Source organism: Phodopus roborovskii, unplaced genomic scaffold (assembly GCF_943737965.1).
Source record: "Phodopus roborovskii unplaced genomic scaffold, PHOROB, whole genome shotgun sequence".
In the NCBI taxonomy this organism is placed as follows: domain Eukaryota; kingdom Metazoa; phylum Chordata; class Mammalia; order Rodentia; family Cricetidae; genus Phodopus; species Phodopus roborovskii.
This window is the reverse complement of record NW_026126418.1, coordinates 50797421-50819688: the sequence shown is the minus strand read 5'-3', so window position 1 is coordinate 50819688 and position 22268 is coordinate 50797421. Positions and strand designations below refer to the sequence as shown.

The 22268-nt window shown below is 42.4% G+C and overlaps 1 protein-coding gene across 2 annotated transcripts in view; it reads right to left on the bottom strand.

Annotated features, from left to right (window-relative positions):
* Positions 1–15744, bottom strand: part of Stam2 (signal transducing adaptor molecule 2) — a 58639-nt gene extending 42895 nt beyond the window's left edge. For both annotated transcript variants that reach the window (XM_051184697.1, XM_051184698.1), the window contains exon 1: positions 15586–15744. In XM_051184697.1, the coding sequence (XP_051040654.1) occupies positions 15586–15625 (40 nt within the window). In that variant the 5' untranslated portion in view covers positions 15626–15744. The remainder of the gene's footprint in view (positions 1–15585) is intronic.
* Positions 15745–22268: the final 6524 nt, after the last annotated feature.

Below are 22268 nucleotides of genomic sequence, written 5' to 3'. Positions count from 1 at the left end.
CACATGATGCCTGACCTTCAGTTGCCAACACTACAAAAACAAACAACAACAAAACCCTTAGACTTAAAAAGTAGATTTAAGAATACAAACACAGAGCTAAAAAATATGGATGGAGAGGTCAACACCAGGCTGGAGAAACCCACAGAAACTGCTGACCTAAACAAGGGGGAGCTCATGGGCCTCAGTCTGATAGTTGAGAAACCAGCATAGGACCAACCCAAACCCCCTGAACATGGGTGTTAGTTAGGAGGACTGGGCAGTCTATGCAGCCTCTGGTAATGGATCAGTATTTATCCCTAGTATAGAATGGACTTTGGGAGCCCATGCCACATAGAGGGATACTCCCTCAGACTAGACACATTGGGGAGGGCCTAGGCCCTGTTCCAAATGATACGATAGACTTTGAAAATCCCCCATGGAAGCCCTCACCCTCCCTGGGGAGCAGAAAGGGGATGGGATTGGGATTGGGAGAGGGAAAGGGGAAGACAGGAGGGTGAGGGAATGAGACTGACATGTAAATCAAGCTCATTTCAACTTTAAATAAAAAATATTATTAAAAATATGGATGGGAGTTATAATATTTTTAAAAACAAGCAAGTAATCAGAACCTCAACTCTAGGTTGGCCTCAAAACTGCTATGTAGCCAAGAATGACTCTCAACTTCAATCCTCCTGCCTCCACTTCCCAGGTGGTAGGATTACATCTGTGTACCAACACACCCAGTTTGTGTAGTGCCAGGGATTGAAGCCAGAGCTCTGTGCATGCTACTCAAGCATTTTGCCAACCAAGCTAAACCAACAGCCACAACACAAAATATCTCCAACCATATCAGTAAGACAAGGATATATAGATAAAAGACAGTTATAGAAAGCAATATAAAATTTTATTATGATTAAAATACTTACAAGAATTTTGGGAAATCCCTGGCTTGGAGGTTCCTCTGCCAATACAATAAGCTAAATTCAGCTGAATTAATAAGACCAGGTTTAATGAACAGAGCAAAGCGAAGCAGAACACTCCAGGGTGACTCTCGGAAATGGAAGGAAGAGAAATCATGTGGCAGATCTAGGGTCTGGGTCTTAAATACCATGTAGGTACGATCTTGAGCATCTCAAGGGGAGAAGCTGCCCCTTGGCAGGTTTTCTGAGGGGTGAGGTTTGGAGAGGGAGGAGAGGGTACTGAGGCAGAGTTTCCACCTAAACATCCCAGACTCCTTGGGTATATGGGTGGGCGCTGGTACAAGTCTGGCTATTTCTTGAAGGCATGGGACAACATGGGGAAAGGAAGTCAGGGAATCAAAGGGTTAACGCTCAGTAGGAGGTATGGGTGAAGATGCATTCAATTAGCTGCCATCCTAGAGACCTCAGGTATCTGTTTCTTAGGGAGATAAAAGTAGGTTGCTAGGAGAAAAAATAGATTATCATCACCAGCCCTATAAATGGGGCTAGCCATGGGAAGAGGGAAGACTGCCACAGACAATGGAATGGAGAAGTATCCTGGTTGTACAAAAGAGACAAGAGTGAATGAGCGAGACACAAAAACAGATATGCCCTTCATTGAGACACCTCGGCAAATGTGTTCCTTGTTTACTTGAGGGCCCTACCTGCTCACACAAGAGGTCTATCTGCTCACACTGGGCTCACACAAGAGGCCAAAGACCTTCTTCGTAAGGTGACCTCCCTCCTAGCCATTAACTCCTTAGATAGACACAAGCCTCATAGACAATCACACTTTGAACTATTACAGGTATTTTGGGAGTCTTTTGGCAATTAGGCCTGTTAATGTGGATACACCAAGCATTCTCAGATCTACAGAAAAAAAAAAAAATCACACCTCAAAATATAAAATGGTTTCTGCCTCACCTTTACAGATGCTGGAACAAAGACTTATGGTCAGGAGCCAGACAAAATTGTCTTCTCCTTTTCCCTGTGGCATTCTCAACCCCTATGGGCAGACTCTATCAGCCTCTAAGAAATAATGGGCTTCCCTGGGACACTGGATAACCACGTGCCCCCAAGATAAAAGACTTGCTACCTCACTGTCCCTACTCCTCTTGGAAGTCAGACCTCCATAGTGCCCCTTCATCTTCTCCTATTCCTAAAGCTACCCTGGCATTCTCGGAGTTCAACAAAAACAGGTCTGGGGTCTTAATTCAGGTCTGGAGTGAAACATGTGACCCATGTACTACCCAACCCCAGCTCTGAACAATTGGGAGAACTGCTAGCCCTCCTGAAGGTCCTCATGGAATATCAACTGTAGCCTGTGGATATTTTCTCTGACAGCCAGTACTTGGTCCAGGCCATTCATACTCTGCCCTTTTCCCAAGTCAAAGAAGAAACAAATACTTTATAAGTGACCATGTTGTCCATATAAGACACATTAGCTCAGAGAGCCCACCCTGACATATTTCTCACATCCAGTCACACACTGAACTCCCAGGCACCCTGGCCAGAGGCAATAATCAAATTGACACCATGATTATGATTGTAGACCTTAACCTACTTGAATAAGCGAGAGTGCTTCATCAACAATTCCATCGGTCCCCCAAGAGCCTAAACAAGCTCCTCCTAGAACTTACTATTTCTCAATGTAAACACTTAGTTGTATTCTGCCCTGCTTGTGCTCCTCTGGTGGCCCTGGGTCCCCTCTTTAAGGAGAGCATGAACCCTAAAGGGACCCTGCCCAATGCAATCTGGCAGATGGATGCCATCCCCCACCTGCCCCCGTTTGGTGGTCTCCCCTATGTTCATGTCATGGTAGACACCTGTTCCTCCTCTCAGGGGAAAAGGCCTCAAGTCAGCCATGCTGGTCATGGGGGTGCCATGGGCCATAAAGACTGATAATGGCCCTGCTTGTGTTTCCCAACAACTCAATGAGTACCTCAGTTCCCAGATGATAAGTCATACCTCGGGCATCCCCTACAATCCCCAAGGCCAGGCCATTGTGGAAAGAACCCACAGAACACTCAAGGATATCCTAGCCAAATCTGCTTTGCCTAAGGCTAAACAAGACTCACATCTGGACCTATCCAAAGCATTATTCCACCTGAATTTCCTTACCTTTGACATACCTATGCCTAGTAAGATGGAGGAACCCTATCACCCTCCAATGGCAACTGCCCACCCTGATGTTGACTTGGGGGAGGGGAGAGGATATGTTTGTGTTTTCTCACAGGGCTCAACCATTCCCATATGGATCCCTACCCAAGACATGCAGCCAGCCACCGAGGGACACCAATGGGTTGAGGAACCTGCTCTTCCATAGCCCTCACCAATAGGGGATGCATGCCTTTTTAATATAACAGGCTGTCCATGTTTTGCCAAACTGGGTGGATTTGCTCATGGAAGAAGTAGAATTTGTCTGTGACATAGCCTTGCTGGTATGCCACCCTAACTTTAGGTCGATTTGCCTTGCCCCTTACCAAGTGTCCAACATTTCCTAGGCCAGGACACAACTTGTCCAATATATAAGGGCACCTGGTAGGAAAAGTTTCTCAACTATTCTGTTCTCCTATGAGAACATGTTCCCACCTCAATATGATGCAGGTACCTCCTAAGACTTTTGAGACAAATTTTATCACTAAGATTTAGAAAAACTTTAGAAGACTCCTCAGTCCCTCCTGGATCATCACATATGTAGTAATGAGTGGCAAACTACTATTACTTTTCATCCTTCTCAAGTGTCTTACAGCACATTGAATGGCAACAAGGTTATTCCTCAGTTATTAATGGCTCTTAGGCAACCTTCTCACAATCCTCCACTAGAGGTCACACAAGCATGGCTCACAGAGTTCCTAGGGGTCTCCCTCTGAGTGGCCTTCCTTCCACCTGGGAACACTCTCCGCAGCAAACACCCTTTGAGGGCTGCTAGTCAATGATGCATAAGGTCTTGTTTGGCAAGCCAACCTAAGACAGGCACAATCCAATCGCTGAGTGCCCAAGACAGGGTCAACAAATCTTGGGCAATAGCTCCCGGACTCCCACTGAGTTCTCTTCAATGAAAATAATTCAGAAAGGGTAAATATGCAGGAGGAGGCTAACAGCCTGCTCAGGGCCAGTCAAGCATGCACATTAGTACTTCCCTATGAGTCAACCAGAAGTTCACCATGAGGCCTGAAGATCACTGATGTAATGATGACCTGAGCCAATGAGAGAGAGAAACAACATAGCATTCCAGATTAGCACTGCCCCTGGGTCCCAGGAGGGGTATAAGAGGCCTGCTCATACCCTCAATAAAGGAGTCAGCTTTTGCTTTCCACCTGGCACCTGGAGTCTGCACCACTGATTCTACACCTTCTAGATGCCTTCCCCTGCAACACCTACCATATGATTTCTCTCCTGCCTTTCACCAGGAGTTCATTTGCTCTGTTTATTAAACATGATCTTATTAATGCAGCTAGATTTGGTAAATTACATTGGCAGAGAAACCCACAACCAGGGATTTTCAAAATACTTATCAAATACTATATATCAAAAACAGGCACAGTACTACACACTTTTAATCCCAGCACTCTTGATAAAAAGGCAAGCACTGATCTGGCTTGTAACCTGACATTTCCTTCCCCGACCACCTGTCCCCAAATACCCAGCAGCTGCTTCCCAAATTACCACACAGAGGCTTATATTAATTGTAAATGTTCAGCCAATAGCTCAGTCTTATTACTAATTAACTCTTATATGTTAATCAACCTATATTCTTATTTACACTCTAATATGTAGCAGTACATTTATTAGCATGGCACATTCACCTCCTACTCCCTCTGCATCTGGCTGGCGATTCCTCACTCTGCCGTTCTCCTTTCCAACAATCTTGGTTTGGATACCCCACATAAACTTCCTGCCTGGCTACAGGCCAATCAGTGTTTGATTAAACCAATTCTAGTGACAATATTTTACAGTGTACAAGAGGATTATTCCACAGTATTTCACCTTTTTTGTCTGATTAAATTTCTCTAATTATCTTACTAGCTGACTCAAATGTAGATACTTCAAAGAAAAATGTTTGAAGAAGAAAATCTTGTCTTGTTGGGGACTACAAAGTGCTCCTGAAAAAATACAAAGTGGAGATTCTATTAATCATCTAGGATATAAAATGTTTGCAAAAAAAAAAAAAAAAATCAACCCCAATAGATATAAATCAAGAGAGATCAACTGCAGATTTGTAATGACTTTCAAGCATTGCTGGAAGACATTATCTGGCTTTGGCCCACACATCAGAGAAATCATCCACCATGACCAAGTAGGCTTCATCACAGAGTTGCAGGTATGGATCAACATACAAAAATCTATCAATGTGATCCACCATATAAACAAACTGAAAAAGAAAAATCATGTGATCATCTCACTAGATGCTGAAAAAACCTTTGACAAAATCCAACTCCCTTTCATGATAGAGGTCTTGGAGAGACCAGGGATAACAGGAACATACCTAAACATAATAAAAGCAATATACAGTAAACCAACAGCCAACATCAAACTGAATGGAGAAAAGCTTAAGGAGATTTTACTAAAATCAGGAACAAGATAAGGCTGCCCACTCTTTATCTCTTCAATATTGTACTAGAAGTTCTAGCTAAAGCAATAAGACAACAAAAGGAGATCAAGGGGATACAAATTGGAAAGGAATAAGTCAAACTGTCACTATTTGCAGATGATACTATAGTTTACATAAGTGACCCAAAAAACTCTACCAGGGAACTCCTACAGCTGATAAACACCTTCAGCAAAGTGGCAGTATATCAGATAAACTTAAAAAAAAAAAAAAAATCAGTAGCCATACAATATACGCATGATAAAGGGACTAAGAAAGAAAATCAGAGAAACATCACCCTTTACAATAGCCAGAAACAACATAAAATTTCTTGAGGTAACACTAACCAAACAAGTGAAAGACCTATATAATAAGAACTTTGAGTCTTTAAAGAAAGAAATTAAAGAAGATACCAGAAAATGGAAAGATCTCAAAGGCTCTTAGATAGGTAGGATCAACATAGTAAAATTGGCAATCTTGCCAAAAGTAATCTACAGATTCAATGCAATCCTCATCAAAATTTCCAGCACAAATTCTTCACAGACCTTGAAAGAACAATACTCAATTTTATATGGAAAAACAAAAGACCCAGGATAGCCAAAACAACCCTGTACAAATAAAGGAACTTCCGGAGGTATCACCATCCCTGACTTCAAGCTCTGTTAATAGAGCTATAGTCCTGAAAATAGCTTGGTATTGGAGAAAAAAAAAAAAAAAAGAGGTAGACAGCTAGAACACGTGATTTTTGACAAAGAAGCTAAAATTATACAAATGGTGCTGGCATAAATGGATGCTGACTTTAGAAGACTGCAGATAGATCCCTATCTATCACCATGCACAAAACTTTTAAGTCCAAATGGATCAAAGACCTCAACATAAATCCAGCAACACTGAACCTCTTAGAACAGAAAGTGGGAGGTACCCTTGAACAAATTGGTACAGGAGACCACTTCCTGAACAAAACACCAGTAGCACAGACACTGAGCTCAACAATTAATGGGACCTCCTGAAACTGAGAAGCTTCTGTAAGGCAAAGGACACAGTCAACAAGACCAAACGACAGCCACAGAATGGGAAAAGATATTCACCAACCCACTGCTGATTTCCAAAATACACAAAGCATTCAAGAAGCTACTTACCAAAACACCAAATAATCCAATTAAAAAGTGGGGTACAGAACTAAATAGAGAATTCTCAATAGAGGAATCTGAAAAGGCTGAAAGTGCTCTACATACTTAGCCACCATGGAAATGCAAATCAAAACAACTCTGAGATAACATCTTATTCCTGTCAGAATGGCTAAAATCAAAAACAATTTTTGCTGGAGAGGATGTGGAGAAAGGGAATCATTCCTCCACTGCTGGTGGGAGTGTAAACTCATACAGCCACTTTGGAAAACAGTATGGCAGTTTCTCAGGAAAATAGGAATCAGTCTACCACAAGATCTCGCAATTCCACTCTTAGGCAAATACCTAAAAGATGCACATTTATACAACAAGGACATCTGTTCAACTATGTTCATAGCAGTATTATTTGTAATAGCCAGAACCTGGAAGAAACCTAAATGCAAGTGTCCCTCAACTAAACGGATGGAGGAAATGTGGTACATTTACACAATGAAGTACTACTCGGTGGGGGGGAAAAAAAACAATGGAATCTTGAAATTCGAAGGGAAATGGATGGAAAATAGAGGAAACCATCCTGAGTGAGGTAACTCAGTCACAAAAAGACAAACATGGTATGTCCTCACTCATATATGGATTTTAGACATAGAGCATAGGATTACCAGCCTACAATCTACACCACCAGAAAAGCTAGGAAACAAGGAGGACCCAAAGAGAGACATACATGGCCCCCTGGAGAAGGGGAAGGGACAAGATATCTCGGGCAAATTGGGAGAATGGGGGGAGGGGAGAGGTGGGCATGAGGGAGCAGGAAGATTGAGTCAGGGAAACAACAGAGGAGAGCAAGAAAAGAGATACCATAATACAGGGAGCCATTATAGATTTTAAGAGAAATCTGGTACTAGGGAAATGTCCAGAGTCCTACAAGGATGACCTCAACTAACAATCTAAGCAATAGTGGAGAGGTTACCTTAAATGCCCTTCCCAGATAATGAGATTAATGACTACCTTATATGCCATCCTAGAGCCTTCATCCAGTAACTGATGGAAGCAGAAGTAGACTCCCACAGCTAAACACTCAAGCCAAACTCCTGGAATCCAGTTGCAGAGAGGGAGAAGTGATGAGCAAAGGCTCAAGACCAGGCTGGAGAAACCCACAAAAACTGCTGACTTGAAAAAGGGAGTTCATAGACTCCAGTCTGTTATCTGGGAAACCAGCATAGGACTGAGGCAAACCCCATGAATGTGGGTGTTAGTTAGGAGGACCAGGCAGTCTGTGGGGCCTCTGGTAATGGATCAGTATTTATCCCTAGTATATGACTGGATTTTGGGAGCCCATTCCACATAGAGTGATATTCTCTCAGTCTAGACACATGTGGGAGGGCCTGGGCCCTGCTCCAAATGATATGACAGACTTTGAAGACTCCCTATGGAAGGCCTCACCCTCCCTGGGGAAGAAGATGGGGAAGAGATGGGGGTTGGTGGGGGGAACAGTGGAGGACAGGAGGGTGCAGGAACTGGCATTGACATGTAAAACAAGCTTGTTTCAAATTTTAAAAATTATCAAAAATATAATATAAAACATATTACAGGTATACCACACAATCATACAGGGCAAGCAGTTATAGAAAAATCTAATCAAACTCTAGAAGATATGCTTAATAAACAGATAATTAATAATGATCCCCCCAGAGATAGACTGCTAATGCTTTATTAACTTTAAATTTTCTAAATACTAATGAGAAAGAAACAACAGCCAGATAATAGAAAACACTGCTGAATTAAGTCAGCCTTTAAAGACGTCCTGACCTCAGAATGGAAGCTTCACTGAGCAGGTCTCTCTTGTTCCTGCTGCTCTGCTGCATACTCCAGGCTGGTAGGCTCACAAGACACAAGCCTTTACAGATTTATGCTTTTATTATGTGTGTACATGGTATACATATGTAGGTGCCTGAACCACAGTGCATACATGGAGGTCAGAGGTCAATTCTGAGGAACTGATTTTCTCTGTCCACCTTTATATTAGTTCCAAGGATCAAACTCAGGCTAATAAGGTTGCAAAGCAAACTCCTTTACCTACTGAGCCATGCTGCCATCCCATAAGACTTTTGAAATTATCCTTAAGATGTATCTTTATATGTATGAGCATTTTGCCTCCATGTATGTATATGCAACCACCTGTTCATAGAGGCCAGAAGAAGGAACTGTAACTGGAAGAGACCAGCTGTGAGCTGCCAAGTCAATGCTAGAAACTGAAGCTAGGTCCTCAGGAAAAGGAGTAAGTTCTCTTAATGGCCAAATCAGCTCTCTAGCCCCAAGGCTTTTTTTTTTAATATAAAAACTAACATAAATTATTTCAGGAAATAGAGCCCTAATGAGAGAAACACTTCCCCAAGGTCTCATCTTCCAATGTTGTCACATTGGTGTTGGAGAGAAAACCTAAGTTTTTTGTCTTCATAAAATAAAACCAATATTTTTACCTTGAAATTTTTAAGGAAAAAGAAAATGCAAATAAATTGTATCAGAAACTGAAAAGCATCTGAGGAGGCTGCAGCTGATGGCTTCCATTAGAAATGTGTCCTTTCTTTGGAAACAGTTCACTATAATTATTTGAAATAAGAAAAATGTATCTGTGATTTACAAATAAATGGTATGTGCCTGTGCTGTTATAATTATTTGGGTTATTAGTATACAAACCACATAATTCTTTCTCTTCTTTTCTTAAAAGGTAGCTGAGGATGGCCCTGAACTTCTCTGCTTCTACCTCCTCATGTGCTAAGTTGACAGGCAGGTGCTATCAGGTTTAATCTATGCAGTATTGAGGATCAAATCTAGGCTTTGTGTGTGCCAGAAAAAAAAATAATCACTCTACCAACTTGAGTTACATTCCCACCCCTAGACCATTAAACCACGCAATTCTTATAGAGTTAAATGTAGGGGCTGGAGAATATACATTCTTGTATAGTCAAATACAGTGCTTAAGAGTACTTGCTACTCTTCCAGGGGACCTGAATTTGTTTCCAAGAACCCATGTCAGTTGAATCACAATGACACACTACAATTCCTGGGGATCAGACAGTTCTTGTGGCCTCTGCAAGCATACATTCACCTAGAATATATATGCTTGCATGCACTCACACATACATACAGTTAAAACATATGTTTTTTTTTAAAAAAAAAAACTAAATTAAAAACAAAACTGGACTGCATATACATTCAAAAATGAAATGGTACTTATGGCTGAGTACGGAACAGCAAATGATAACAATTCAGTGATGGTTTCTCAGCATTTTACATTAAATTATTCATTCCTCAGCCAAAAGCATCTCTACTTTGTAGATGGACAAAATGAGACACAGAGGAGCAACTAGCATGAGTTATGCAACTGCCTGGTGGTGTGACCTAGCATATGTACTACAAGTGTAAGGCTCCAGGATTTGTTGAGACAGGGTGTCTATGTAACCCTGGCTGTCCAGGTACTTCTATGTAGAAGACCTACCTGCCTCTGCCTCCCATTGTACCACCTGACTCTAAAGCACTAATATTAAACTAACTTCTGCACACATAAAATTTTTGTTCAAAATTGCCAAATAAGTTCTTTCCAAGTTGGTTTTCAATTTTTCTACAAATAAACATCCTAAAAGTGCTGGATAGGACAAATTCTACAAACATAAAATTGAGCAAAACACCATGACTAACTCTGCTTACTCCTCACATCAAAATACAGTATTCTTGACATTGGGCAGGAGATGAATCAGTAGGTTAAAGTGCTTGGCAAACACACACATGCACACATGCATAATGCATACACACACACACACACACACACACACACACACCCTAAACTCAGAGATCTAGCACCCACATACTAAGGCTGGGTGCTGGAGAGGTAGAGACAGGAAGATCTCTGAGCTTGCTGTCTGGACAACATAGCCTTACCCATGAGCTCCACTTTTGCTAAGAAACTCCACCTCAGAACCCCAGGTTGAGAATGACTGAGGTGGCCTGACTGACTTGTGGCCTCTGCACCTGCGCTGAGGCACAGACCGCCATGTGCCAGTGTAGTACACACTTCTCAGAGGTCTTGATTGCTCTGCTGCTTCTTCCTTTCATTTATCTTTTCCTTTTCTTTCTTCTTGTTTTTATTTTTAGACAGATTCTCACTATACAACCTTGGCTGTCCTGGAAATCGATTTGTAGACCTCGAACTCAGAGATCCACCTGCCTCTGTGGCCCAAGTGCTGGGATTAAGTGTGTCACCACCACCTGGCTATATGAAGGTTTTTCCCAAAGAAGTTTCTCCACATAAGAAGCTTCTTTTAATGCTTTTAATGTGAATCCAGTAAGCTTCTGGGTGGCTACAAATTATATGTGCAGAAAAAAACTATTAAGTGAGTGCTTCATACAGCCCAGAGCACAAGTCTCCAACTGGGGTTCTGGGAGAGGATAAGCCCTGGAAGGAACACAAGCTTGAAGTAAACAATGGTAATGATAAAGGTTTTTAAAACTGTCATACAGTCTCACTTAAAAATGTTCACATTTATTTATACTTATTGGTGGGTCAGGGCAGGTTTGTGGTTGTCAGAGGACAATTTGAGGGAGCCAGCTCTCTCCTTTCACCATCAGTTTTGGTGGCAAACACCTTTCCCAGCTGAGCCACCTCCCTGTTCCTATAGTCTCCTATTCAATATAATTTCTGGAGGGGGCACATCATCTTGCTGTATTGTGGCATGGGCTAGCCCTGAACTCCTGGATTGGACAGTCTTCCTGCCTTAACTTCCTGAGTACTGGGACTAGAGTATGTGTCACAGCATAAATTCACTAACTCATTTAAACATTATATTGGAAGTTGGAGTGGCACCCATCTATAATCCCCGAAGCCAGGAGGGCAAGTCAGAATTCAGAGTCTGAAGTCAGCCTAGGCTCCACTGCAGGACCCAGACCCAAAATAAATTAAATTATACTAAACATGCAGGCACAGTAGTACATGCCTATGATCTCAGCCACTTGGGAGGCTTAAGCGAGAAGACAGTGAATCTGTGGTCAGTCTAAGCAACATGGTAAGCCCCTGCCTCAAAACACCCTCTTCTGCAGTTTCCCCCTCCCCAGAAGGCTGGGCATATTGGCATTGACATGTAGTCAAGCATTCAGACAGTTAAGAAAGAAAGATCACTTGACCCTGGGATTCAAAGCTAGCCTAGGCATACAGTGAGACAGTATGTCAAAATTTGACACTGAATTAAGGAGTCAGCACAACAAAACTTTAAAAACCTGTATCAGCACTGCTTCCTTCAAGCCTTTTTATTTTGGTTGGCAATGTTGTGCATCAAACTTAGGACGTGACTGTACTAAACAAGCAGTATCTACGAGGTCATAACCCGAGGCCCACGCCTTCTTAAATGTCACAACCAGTAAATAGCCTATGAATTGCAAAAACTGTCAGTCCCAACTAGAACTACATTACAAGATACTTCATTTTCAACATCCCTTAACGCAAATCAAATGAAGGCCTCCTGAAACTAACAATGCTAGCTGAAAGGTCTCTACACTAAAGAACTGTTTCCATGGAATAGTATAGGGAAACAGATATTTATCATTCAAGCACTGGCAGTTACAAATCCATTAAGAAAATGTTAAGGGCAGTTAACAAGATGAACAATATTTACAATGCCTGAAGAGCTGAAAATGCCAGTGTTCAATGTGAAACTCAAACTTAAAACAGAAAGAATGAATAGGGTATATAGCATCACACATTTGTAATCCCAGTACTTGTGAAGGAGCAAGAGACAGAAAGGTAGTAAATTCAAGGCTACTCTCAAGTTCCAGGCTAGCCTAGGACACACAACAAGATCCTATCTCTAAACAACAAAATAAGGGGGCTGGAGAGATGGCTCAGTGTTTAATAAGAGCATGTGCTATTCTTGCAGCAGAACCACGTTCTGTTCCCAACACCACATGGTAGTTCACTATACAATCCAAAACTCTAGTTTCAGGGGATCCAATGCTCTCTTCTGGTCTTCACAGGCACCAGGCACACACAGGCAGTACACATGAGCCAAACACTCATACACATAAAATAAATCTAAAACAAAACTAACAAAATACATTAAAGAAAGGTTAAGGAGAAAGAATATATAGGCAATATCAAATGTCTCTGATTTCTAGAACAATGCTTGTTTTAGTAAAAGGGTTTGAGAATGTTGGTTAATACTTATGATAATTTTAGGAAAGAAACTGAAAGCTAAACTATATTCAAAATCTTTGTTACTTGGGGCGGGAAAGATGCTCAGGGGTTAAGAGTGTACACTACTAGGCTATGCAGTGGTGACACACACCTTTGATCCCAGCACTCCGGAGGCAAGGGTTGGTAGATCTCCACGAGCTCAAGACTACCCTTGTCTACATAGTGAGCTCCAGGACAGCCAGAGCTACCCTGTCTCAAAAAACTATACAAAAAAAAAAAAAAATGTACACAAAGAAACCCTGTTTTAAAAAGAGAAAAACCACAGACAAAAATAAATGTAGTGAACTTATGTGTAATACACAAATTTACAACTAATTTAAAAACAGAGCTTTCTTTTTGGAGAGTATTTAACTCTGACGGGAGAAGAGGGGAAAAGACAGCTACTAAGAATACATTCAAAGGCATCTTGAATGTTCTCTTCTTTCAAAAGATCAAACTTGTCATGGTATTAGGAGCTGATGGTTGGCTGGCAGGGATGGGAGTTCATGCTGTGTTTTATGCATTATGCTCAAAATAGTTCGCATTTTAAAGAAAACTTCAAAGATATTAAACTTTCAGACTATCTGAAAGTATTAGTATTTGTGGAACCATGCAAGCAAAATAAGGTATAGAAAAAAAAAATTACATTACAAGAAAAAAGCCATGTTTGTCTGTAACCAAATTTTTTTTTATTACAAAAATTTTACCAACCTGCACCCATTCAATGGAGATGGCACATTTCTTCCTGTACACCTGCACCACTCCAATCTGCTGACCTTTGTACTGTCCTCGAACAACCTGAACTTCACTATCCCTTCATTGTGCATAAGTCAACCATTATACTCATCTAAGCTCCTCAGAAGGAGAAAACATGACCTTCCTCCAAATGTGAAAGGATGAACTGAAATGCCTTTCACAGTTCTTGCTTCAGTGAGAAGTCACAAAGGAACTGAACTTCACTTTAGCCTCTCCAGTGATTGCTGCAAAAGGGAGAGGTCTGCATGCCAGTATCTTTTAACATTAGCCACTCCATCTTCCCACCCAGTCCTCCATGTCTACTTTCTCCCTGGACACTGTCCAGTCTGTGCCCCATTGTAAATAGTGTAAGAGGTGCATGCTTCCTACTGAATAAATGCTGTCAGGAAGATGAAGGAGGGAACTTTACTCAGCCCATGAAATATCTACACGGGTTTGTTTATTTGTTTGTTTCTGTCTGAAGTTCAGAACCTAAGAAAACTACACTAACCTGTGATGCAAGAATTTCAGAAACCACTGAGGAAAAAGTTTAGAAAAATAAACTGGGTAGGGAAACTCGGACTACTGCTACCAGAAATGTTTGCAATAAGAACACAGTGGGCTTCCATGAACTATTTCCTTGAAGAAAGAGTTCACAGGTTTTATATTTTAAATATTCTGCCTTGGGCTGGAGAGATGGATCAGTTAAGGGCACTCCCTGCTCTTCCCAGCATCCAGATGATGGCTCACAGGCCACTGTAACACCAGTGCCAGATCATCCAACATGGTTTTCTGACCTCCTCGGGCACAGCAAACAGGTGACAAACTTAGCATGCTGCGCATAAATAACAAAAGAAAAAATAAAATAGCCTCCTCTGTTTTACCTTTTCGGGTCCATTTCATTAGAGCAAAATGGAAGCTTTTACAGTAACAGTAAGACAAACAGGTCTCAAGCCTGGTGGGGGGCCAGACTTGGAGTCCCAGAATTCTAGACACTAAGACAGAGGTTTTGGGAACTGGAAGCCAGCTTGAACTATATACAGACTCTGTCTACGCTAAAGTAATTCAATAATATTTACAAGGTGCAATGTCTCACATAGGTAATATCATAAAAGAACAATTATCCCAAAACAGCGACTAAACCTCAACATGTTTCCTATATAATTAGTCACTCATACACTTGAACATGACTTGTGAGAGTTATAGAACAAAATGAGGCACTTTCTAGACTTCTCTTAACTAAGGAATTTTAACTGAACTGGTGGCTCATTGCTAAAATATACATATTGTGTTTGACTCAAAATCACTAAATCCTCAAACATCGCTAGGAGCCTGTTAACTACTGTTTCAAGAATGGTGCCAGCCAATTTGCTTCTGCTGTTAATAGTATGCTTACTCCATCCATTTTTTTTTTTTTTCCTCATTGTGAAAGACCTGTATTACCAGAATAACGTTTGACTCCAGCAAACATCGGTTGTTCTGGGCTCTTTAGAGATTCTGGGAGTTTTCCTTTACACTCTCTGGGAATGGCCCTCGCAGCACCTTCGGAACGGTCAGTAAACATTGAAACTGCAACCATCAGAGCTTGGATGTGTATATACAGAAGCGATGAGAGTTAAACCTGGTAAGTCTAGGTGTCTGGTTCGGGACTGCAGTAGGCAGCAGGGTGGCCACCCCTGCACCTTCTTCCAAAGGGAAGGGTGTTAACCAGCTCTGGAGAAAGCAGGAAGTTTGTATCAGCAACTTAAGCCTCCAGCGATCCTGACTTTACTCCACTCCTGCTCTGGGTGACAGGAACAGCCCTGCTAGGTACCCCAATCTCCAAAAGGTTGGAAGTGACCTGAACAGAGACGCGCCGAGGATGCCCCCCGCCGTCGAGAGCGGCGCCGCCCCTTTGCTCTCCGCCTGGCTTCCCAGGCACCAGGGCCGCCGCCCACTTTCCCCGGCGCGGAGGGCGCGGGTCACCGTACTCACCCACGTCTTGCTCGAACGGATTGGCTGTGAACAGAGGCATCGCGCCGGCATCCGAGGCTGAACCGCGACGATCTGGCGGGACTCCGAGTGCTCCCGCTGAGCGGCCGGCCGCGGCTTCCTAGACGGCTGGCCAGGCCGTGCCCTCACTTCCGCCTCCGCGCCTGCCCCGCGCGCGCCTGTGCGCCCTGCGCCGGGCCGTCCTCTGCTCCAGCCCCTCCGGCGGGGCTGCACGACGCATGGCCGAGCACCAGTACCTGCAGTGCTCTCACCGTCGCCCAAAGGACGTGGCAGTCCCTGGCCCGACGTTTGCTTAGGCCAGGCGGCAGCCACGGTCACCTCACCGCGGCGAGGACCCGGGCGAGCCTCGAGGGCGGGGAGAACTTCGAGGCCGGAAGTTGTCGCAGCTGGAGATGCCGGTGGCCGGTGGGCTTGCTGCGTCCTGGAGGCGAGGCAGGGTGTGTGGCCCCGGGATGTGGGTCCCTTCGCCCCAGGCTATGACAGAGGCTCCTCTGTCACCCGAGTACTTCCTGGGTACCAAGTCAGGTCTTGGCCACTGAGACCCGGCGCGTGCTCCGCGTCGCGGTTGCTATGGAAATGGAACCGCTGGCCTATGAGAAGCGTTGAGAATCTGTTGCTTGACTCCTGGGTTGCTGAAGTTTGTTGGATCAGTCGCTTAACCAAGCCCAAGTAGTCACTCAAGTAGTCACTCGGGGAAAGCGAGCGTGGAGAGATTCTTCGCCTTCGCTTCTCTTCTCTTCAGCAAGAAAACAAAGTTTGGACCACGAAATACAAAGATGAATGAAGGAACTGGAGACATAGCTCATCAATTAAGAGCTCTTGCTGGCAAAGTTCGGTTCTAGTATCCACGAGGTGGGAGGAGTAGGGGGTAAGAATGGAACAGCCAGTAACTCTAACTTCCAGGGAACCTGACACCCTCTTCTGGCCTTGGTTGGCATCTACCTCACGTTCACATACCAACACTCAGAAACATAATTAAAATTCTTATGCCGGGAGTTGTAGCGCATGGAATTAATTACACCACTTGGGAGGCAAGAGACTGATCTTAGTAATCTTCAAAGATGAGTGGAAGTACAGCTTTTGACTTATTCAAGCTTTATAGTACAAAAACATTTATAATGATTTGGTTGTTAATAAGAGTCATAAACTTGGGTTCCCACAGGATCCAGCCAGGCATTTAAATGAATATATTTGTGCAAACACTCTTTCTGCAACCCATGCCCTGTACTTCTCTACCCTGCTTCATATTTTGTTAATATCATTTGCCTCTTTCTAAGGAACAACTAATTGCGCTATCTGTTTTCATTAGAGTATAAATTCTTTGAGCTTATTTACTACTGTGAACCCAGGGTCTAAAAAACAGTATCTGGTGAGTAGGTAGTCAATAAATACTTATAAAATGTAGCCGTGACTTTTGAATTGAAAACCCCACATCTAAAGCTGGGACCTTGGGCCAATGAAATGATTCAGTAGTAACAGCCCTCACAGCCCAAGTCATAAGAGCTCATGTCCAGTCCCCAGAAGCTACTATGGAAGGACAGAACCAAGTCCTGAAAAGTGACCTCACCTTTAAGCAGTAGTTTGAGCACACCATGACTCTCACACATCATAAACATACATTTTTTTTTTTTAATTTAAAAGACTTTTAGGGCAAGATGTGTGCTACAGACAGGTGGATATATGTTGAGTTCCAGGCCAGATAGGGCTGCATAGTGAGACCCTCTCTCAAGTAAATTAACTAAATTAAATGTTTTTAAACTAAAGCTGGTGTAGTTACTGAGTGGTGGTGGTTCCCAGCACTTGGGAGGCAGAGGTAGGCAGATCAATTTGAGTTCAAAGCCAGCCTGGTCTATAGAGGTAGTTCCAAGACAGCTAGGGTGAGAGGAACACTGTCTCACAAAAAAAAAAAAAAAAAAAAAAAAAAAAAAAACTAAAGCTGGTAGCTACTAGTAAATTCCAGCCATTTGTTGAAGTGTGAGCCCTTCTAGGGCTCTCAGTTTTTCAGTGATTTTTAAATTTTGAGAATTATTTCAACATTTCAACATTTAATATTTATATATGGATTCTTGTTTCAATTTTGAGACAGGCTCTTCTGTGGTCCAGGCTGATCTGTGCAGTGGAGGATTACCTTTCATATCTACACTTCAAAAAAAATAATAACCTCTAGTATTAACAAGTAATAATAGAATCCTCACAGGTGAAGTAATCTGGAATAGTGAACACATTATAGGCTATAAAGTTAGATTCAAAAATAAGATGGAAACAGGCCAGGTGGTGATGAAGCTCGCCTTTAATCCCAGCACTGGAAAGGCAGAGGCAAACAGCTCTCGGTGAGTTTGAGGCCAGCCTGATCTACAGGAGTTCCAGGATAGCCATACACAGAGAAACCCTGTCTTGGAAAAAAAAACAAAAAAAAAAAAAAAACAAACAAACAACAAAAAGGAAACACTTGCAGGTTAATGGACTAGTTTTTTAAAAGCATCTTAATCTATGGTGTTCAGAATATATTTGGACACTTTCTAGGATTAAGGCTCAGTATTCGAATAGAAAACAAGCTACCTAGAAATGAGGCAGAACCTGTTAATAAGTTTTGATTCTAGCATATAAGGCACTTGGTATTCATTAGAAATACTCAGGTAACTGAGAATATTTTGGAATATAGTCTGATACAGTTTGCATGTGAGTAAGGAGTCTCAGACAGTTCGCCATGCTATCAAAGCACCCAAATGTGATGCAAGATAACTTGGAAGTGCTTGTATTTAGAGCAAAGGATTGAGGGCCAGTCTTTGGAAATACTGCCATTTTAGAGGCTCTCTGCTCCTGCTGTTTAACCTCAAACATACTCAAGTATCTGTATTTACCTGCCAGCATATGTACTTAGTCAGTTAGGAGTTCCTCTAATTGACAACAGTTGCAGTAGTAACCAGGAGCAAACCCTGTGTTAGCAACAGCAGGCTACAAAGGTTTGTTGGGGGTTTTTGTTTGTTTGTTTGTTTGTTTGGGTTTTTGTCTGTTTGTTTGTTTTGTCTTTCAGGTAGAGGAAGTAGGAAGTAGGTCATCTGTGTTCACAGCATCAAGGTAAACCTGTCAGCTCAAAGTCCTAAATAAAGCTGTCCATGCAGACAGCCCCTTCTGAATTCCATAATCTCATTCCTTCTCCCATCAGGAACTGAACTGAATGGAATTCATCTTATTAGATTTAAATGCCCGTGTGTGACTAGTGACTGGTATAGTGAATCACTGTTGAAAATACTCAGGAAAAAAAAAAAAAAGAGGAAGTGTTTCCTTCTATGTAATTCATGTTTTATCTTATATTTCACTTTTCAAAAGACCCATGTTTGCTTGCTTTCCCTATCTGTCTTTTACATCTTCATTTTTCACATCTGGAAATACAAAAACTCGTTCATTACCTTGTCTTTCCTAGAATTCCTTAACTGGCCCCAACCTATATGTCATCCTCTTATCTGAACCAGTTTTTTGTTTGTTTGTTTTTGTTTTTGTTTTGTTTTGTTTTTGTTTTTTTTTTTTCACCTACAGTCAATATTGAGCCACCTACTGTTAAATATTTGATAAAGGTTGTTTTGTGTGCATGGCATGTTGTAACTTCCAGTGTTGTACCCAGACTCTGGACCTCCCAAACCACCAAGAGACCAGATCCAATACAAGCAAGGAGTCTTATTTAATTACCAGTTAACTCAGGTCCTCTATCCATCTGACACAGTAGAAGGGACCCTGAGTGGCAGTGGGGAAGGGCATAGGGATAGAGCAAAGGGGGTGTCTGGGGGCCTGCTAGTTGCATAGTAACACTCTCAGGATTGCTGGGATGGGAGATATTGTCCTGAGTTGATTGGTCAGCTGCAGCTTCAGAGAGGTTACTATGTCTGGAGGCCATCCAAGAGCCATTACTACCTACTGCATTCAGTAAAGCACATTCAAAGCCAGTCAACTAACTTCTGATTGGTCCCTTATCATGGGGAAGGTATCTGGCAGTTTCTTCCCAGTAATTAGGGCAAGGTCAGGGGGCTCAGCACATCCTGCTGAGTCAGGGGCCTACATCTTGCTGGGTCTTTTATGTAGCCTGTCATGGCTGCCAAAGCAGGGGGCTAGGTGAGGGCCTGGGTCTTTCACCAGCTCCATAACATCAGGACCAGTGTTCATTGTAAGTTCCATGTCCCTTCTTCCAGAAGCAACTAATCCAGTGCTTTTACATTGAAATTTAATCCCCAAGTGGGGGTTGGGGTCTAGCCACACCATAAACAAAGCAACTTATAAAAGAAAGCATTTAATTTGGAGCTAACAGTCCATGATTATCATGGTTGGGAGCATGGCTGCAGACAGGCATGTCACTAGAGCAGTAGCTGAGAGCTTACATCTGATCTCAGGCAGAAGGCAGAGAGCTGACTCAGGATGGTGTGGCCTTTTGAATCTCTAAGGCCATCTGTAGTGACAAACCTCCTAATCTTTCCCAAAGAGTGCCACCACTGGGAAACAAACATTATAAGAAGAGGCTGGACTGACTGACTTAACGCCCTTCCTTCACCCCTCTCTTCCTCTTGCTTTCCCTTCTTTTTTCTTTGGAGGATACCCCCAAAAAAGAGGGAGCCATCATAGGTTTGAAGAGAAAACTGACTCTAGAAAAATGTCCAGAGACATACAAGGATGACCCCAACTAACAATCTGAGCAATAGTGGAAAGGCTAGCTTAAATGCCCTTCCCTGATATTGAGATTGATAACTAACTTATATGCCGTCTTAGAGCCCTCATCTAGTAGCTGATGGAAACAGAGCAGATACCCATAGCTAAACATTGAGCTGAACACCTGGAATCCAGTTGCAGAGATGGAGGAGTGATAAGAAAAGGGGTCAAGACCAGGCTACAGAAACCCACAGAGACAGCTGATCTGAACAAGGGGGAGCTCATGGACCCCCCCCCCCAGACTCAGACCCCCTGAACGTGGGTCTCAGTTAGAAGACCTGGGCAGTCTAAGGGACCTCTGACAGTGGAATCAGGATATATCCCTGGTGCACTTTGGGAGCATATTCCCCATGGAGGGATGCTCCCTTAGCCTAGAGGCAGGAGGGAGGGTCTAGATCCTACTCCAAATGACTTGAGAGATTTTGATAATCCTTCCTGGAAGGCATCACCCTCCCTGTGGAGTGGGGAGTGGGAGAGGGGTGGTCAGGGAACATGGGAGGGAGAGGGAACTGGGATTGATATGTAAAATAAGAAAATATAATAAATATATATAAAATAGAAATAAAAGCTAATTAAGTAAAAAATGAACAGAAATGGTTTTAAAAAGTGATTGAGGTGGGGATTTTTGTTGGTTTGGTTTGGGTTTTTTGATTGTTTCTTTGTTTTGTTTGTGTGTGTCTTTTGTTTTATTTTTGGTTTAGTTTGGTTTGGTTTTTGAGATAGGGTTTCCCTGTGAAACAGCCTTACCTATCCTAGAACTCACTTTGTAGACCAGGCCGGCATCCAAACTCACAGAGTTCTACCTGCCTCTTCCTCCCAAGAACTGGGATTGAAGGCATGTGCCACCATGCCCCGCAAAAACATGATTGTTAGAGGAACTGGGAAAGATGTAAATTCAGCAAACTGTTTGTGTGTATGTATTCATATATACTTTATTTTTCTTTATGAGTCAGGGTCTTTCTGTATTTCTGGCTCTCTCTGTACACCAGGCTGGCCTCAAACTCAGAGATCTCCCTGCCTCTGTCTTCCAAGTGTTGTGATTAAAGGTGTGTACCACCTCTGCCCAGCTCATCTACGCCCTAAAGGAATTTGCTAAAGACCTCGTGTTACTGGGCTCCTAGAAGAGCTGGATGATTTAGTAAGTTTTTACCGCCAGTCAAATTCAAAAGGGATAGCTTAATTTTTCCTCCACGATTAATTTTGAAAGTGGTTTTGCTCATTGTCATACCACAATCTGCACAGTGGGTGGCGACATTATTCCACCCCAGAATCAGCTTCACTAGAAAACATGCCAACCATGAGACAAAGTTCAGAATAGACCAAAATTTGGCCAAAATTGAAAACATTGCTTTCTCTATCTACTTTATGAAGCCATAGTAATAACAATTCATTGTAATATGCCAACCTATAACAAAATTCAATCACTAATAGTATCAAAATAGTTTTTAATAAGTCACTTTGCTAATGAAGTGGGCTGACAGTATTTTAAAAACATTCACCTAATCGTCATCTTCACCCGAACTTTTTAATTTTAATATAAAAAGGTATTTATTTAGATTTAATTACTAATGTGAAAGTCAGCAATTGGGAGGAAAAACCCCCTATTATGATAAGAAATCCATGAAAATGAGGCTGGAGGGAGATCTCATTGGTTAAAAACAAGTACTACTCTTCCACAGCCTCTGAGTTTGGTCCCCAGTACCCATGTTAAATAGTTCACAGCCCCTGTAACTCCAGTTTAAGAGATCACACTCTGGCCTCCCGGCACCAAGCACACCCAGAGTATTTGATGCTTTGTCTCAGTGAAAGACTTTAGTTTGCAAAGAAAAAAAAGAGATAAGTTTCTCACAGGTCTTGGCCCACAACAAGGAAATAGGCCCCAACCTTAGAAAAAATGGTTCCAGATGAACATCCCTTTCTGGGTCACACCTGGCCAACAAACAGTCTGGGGACTTTCCAAGTTACATTCT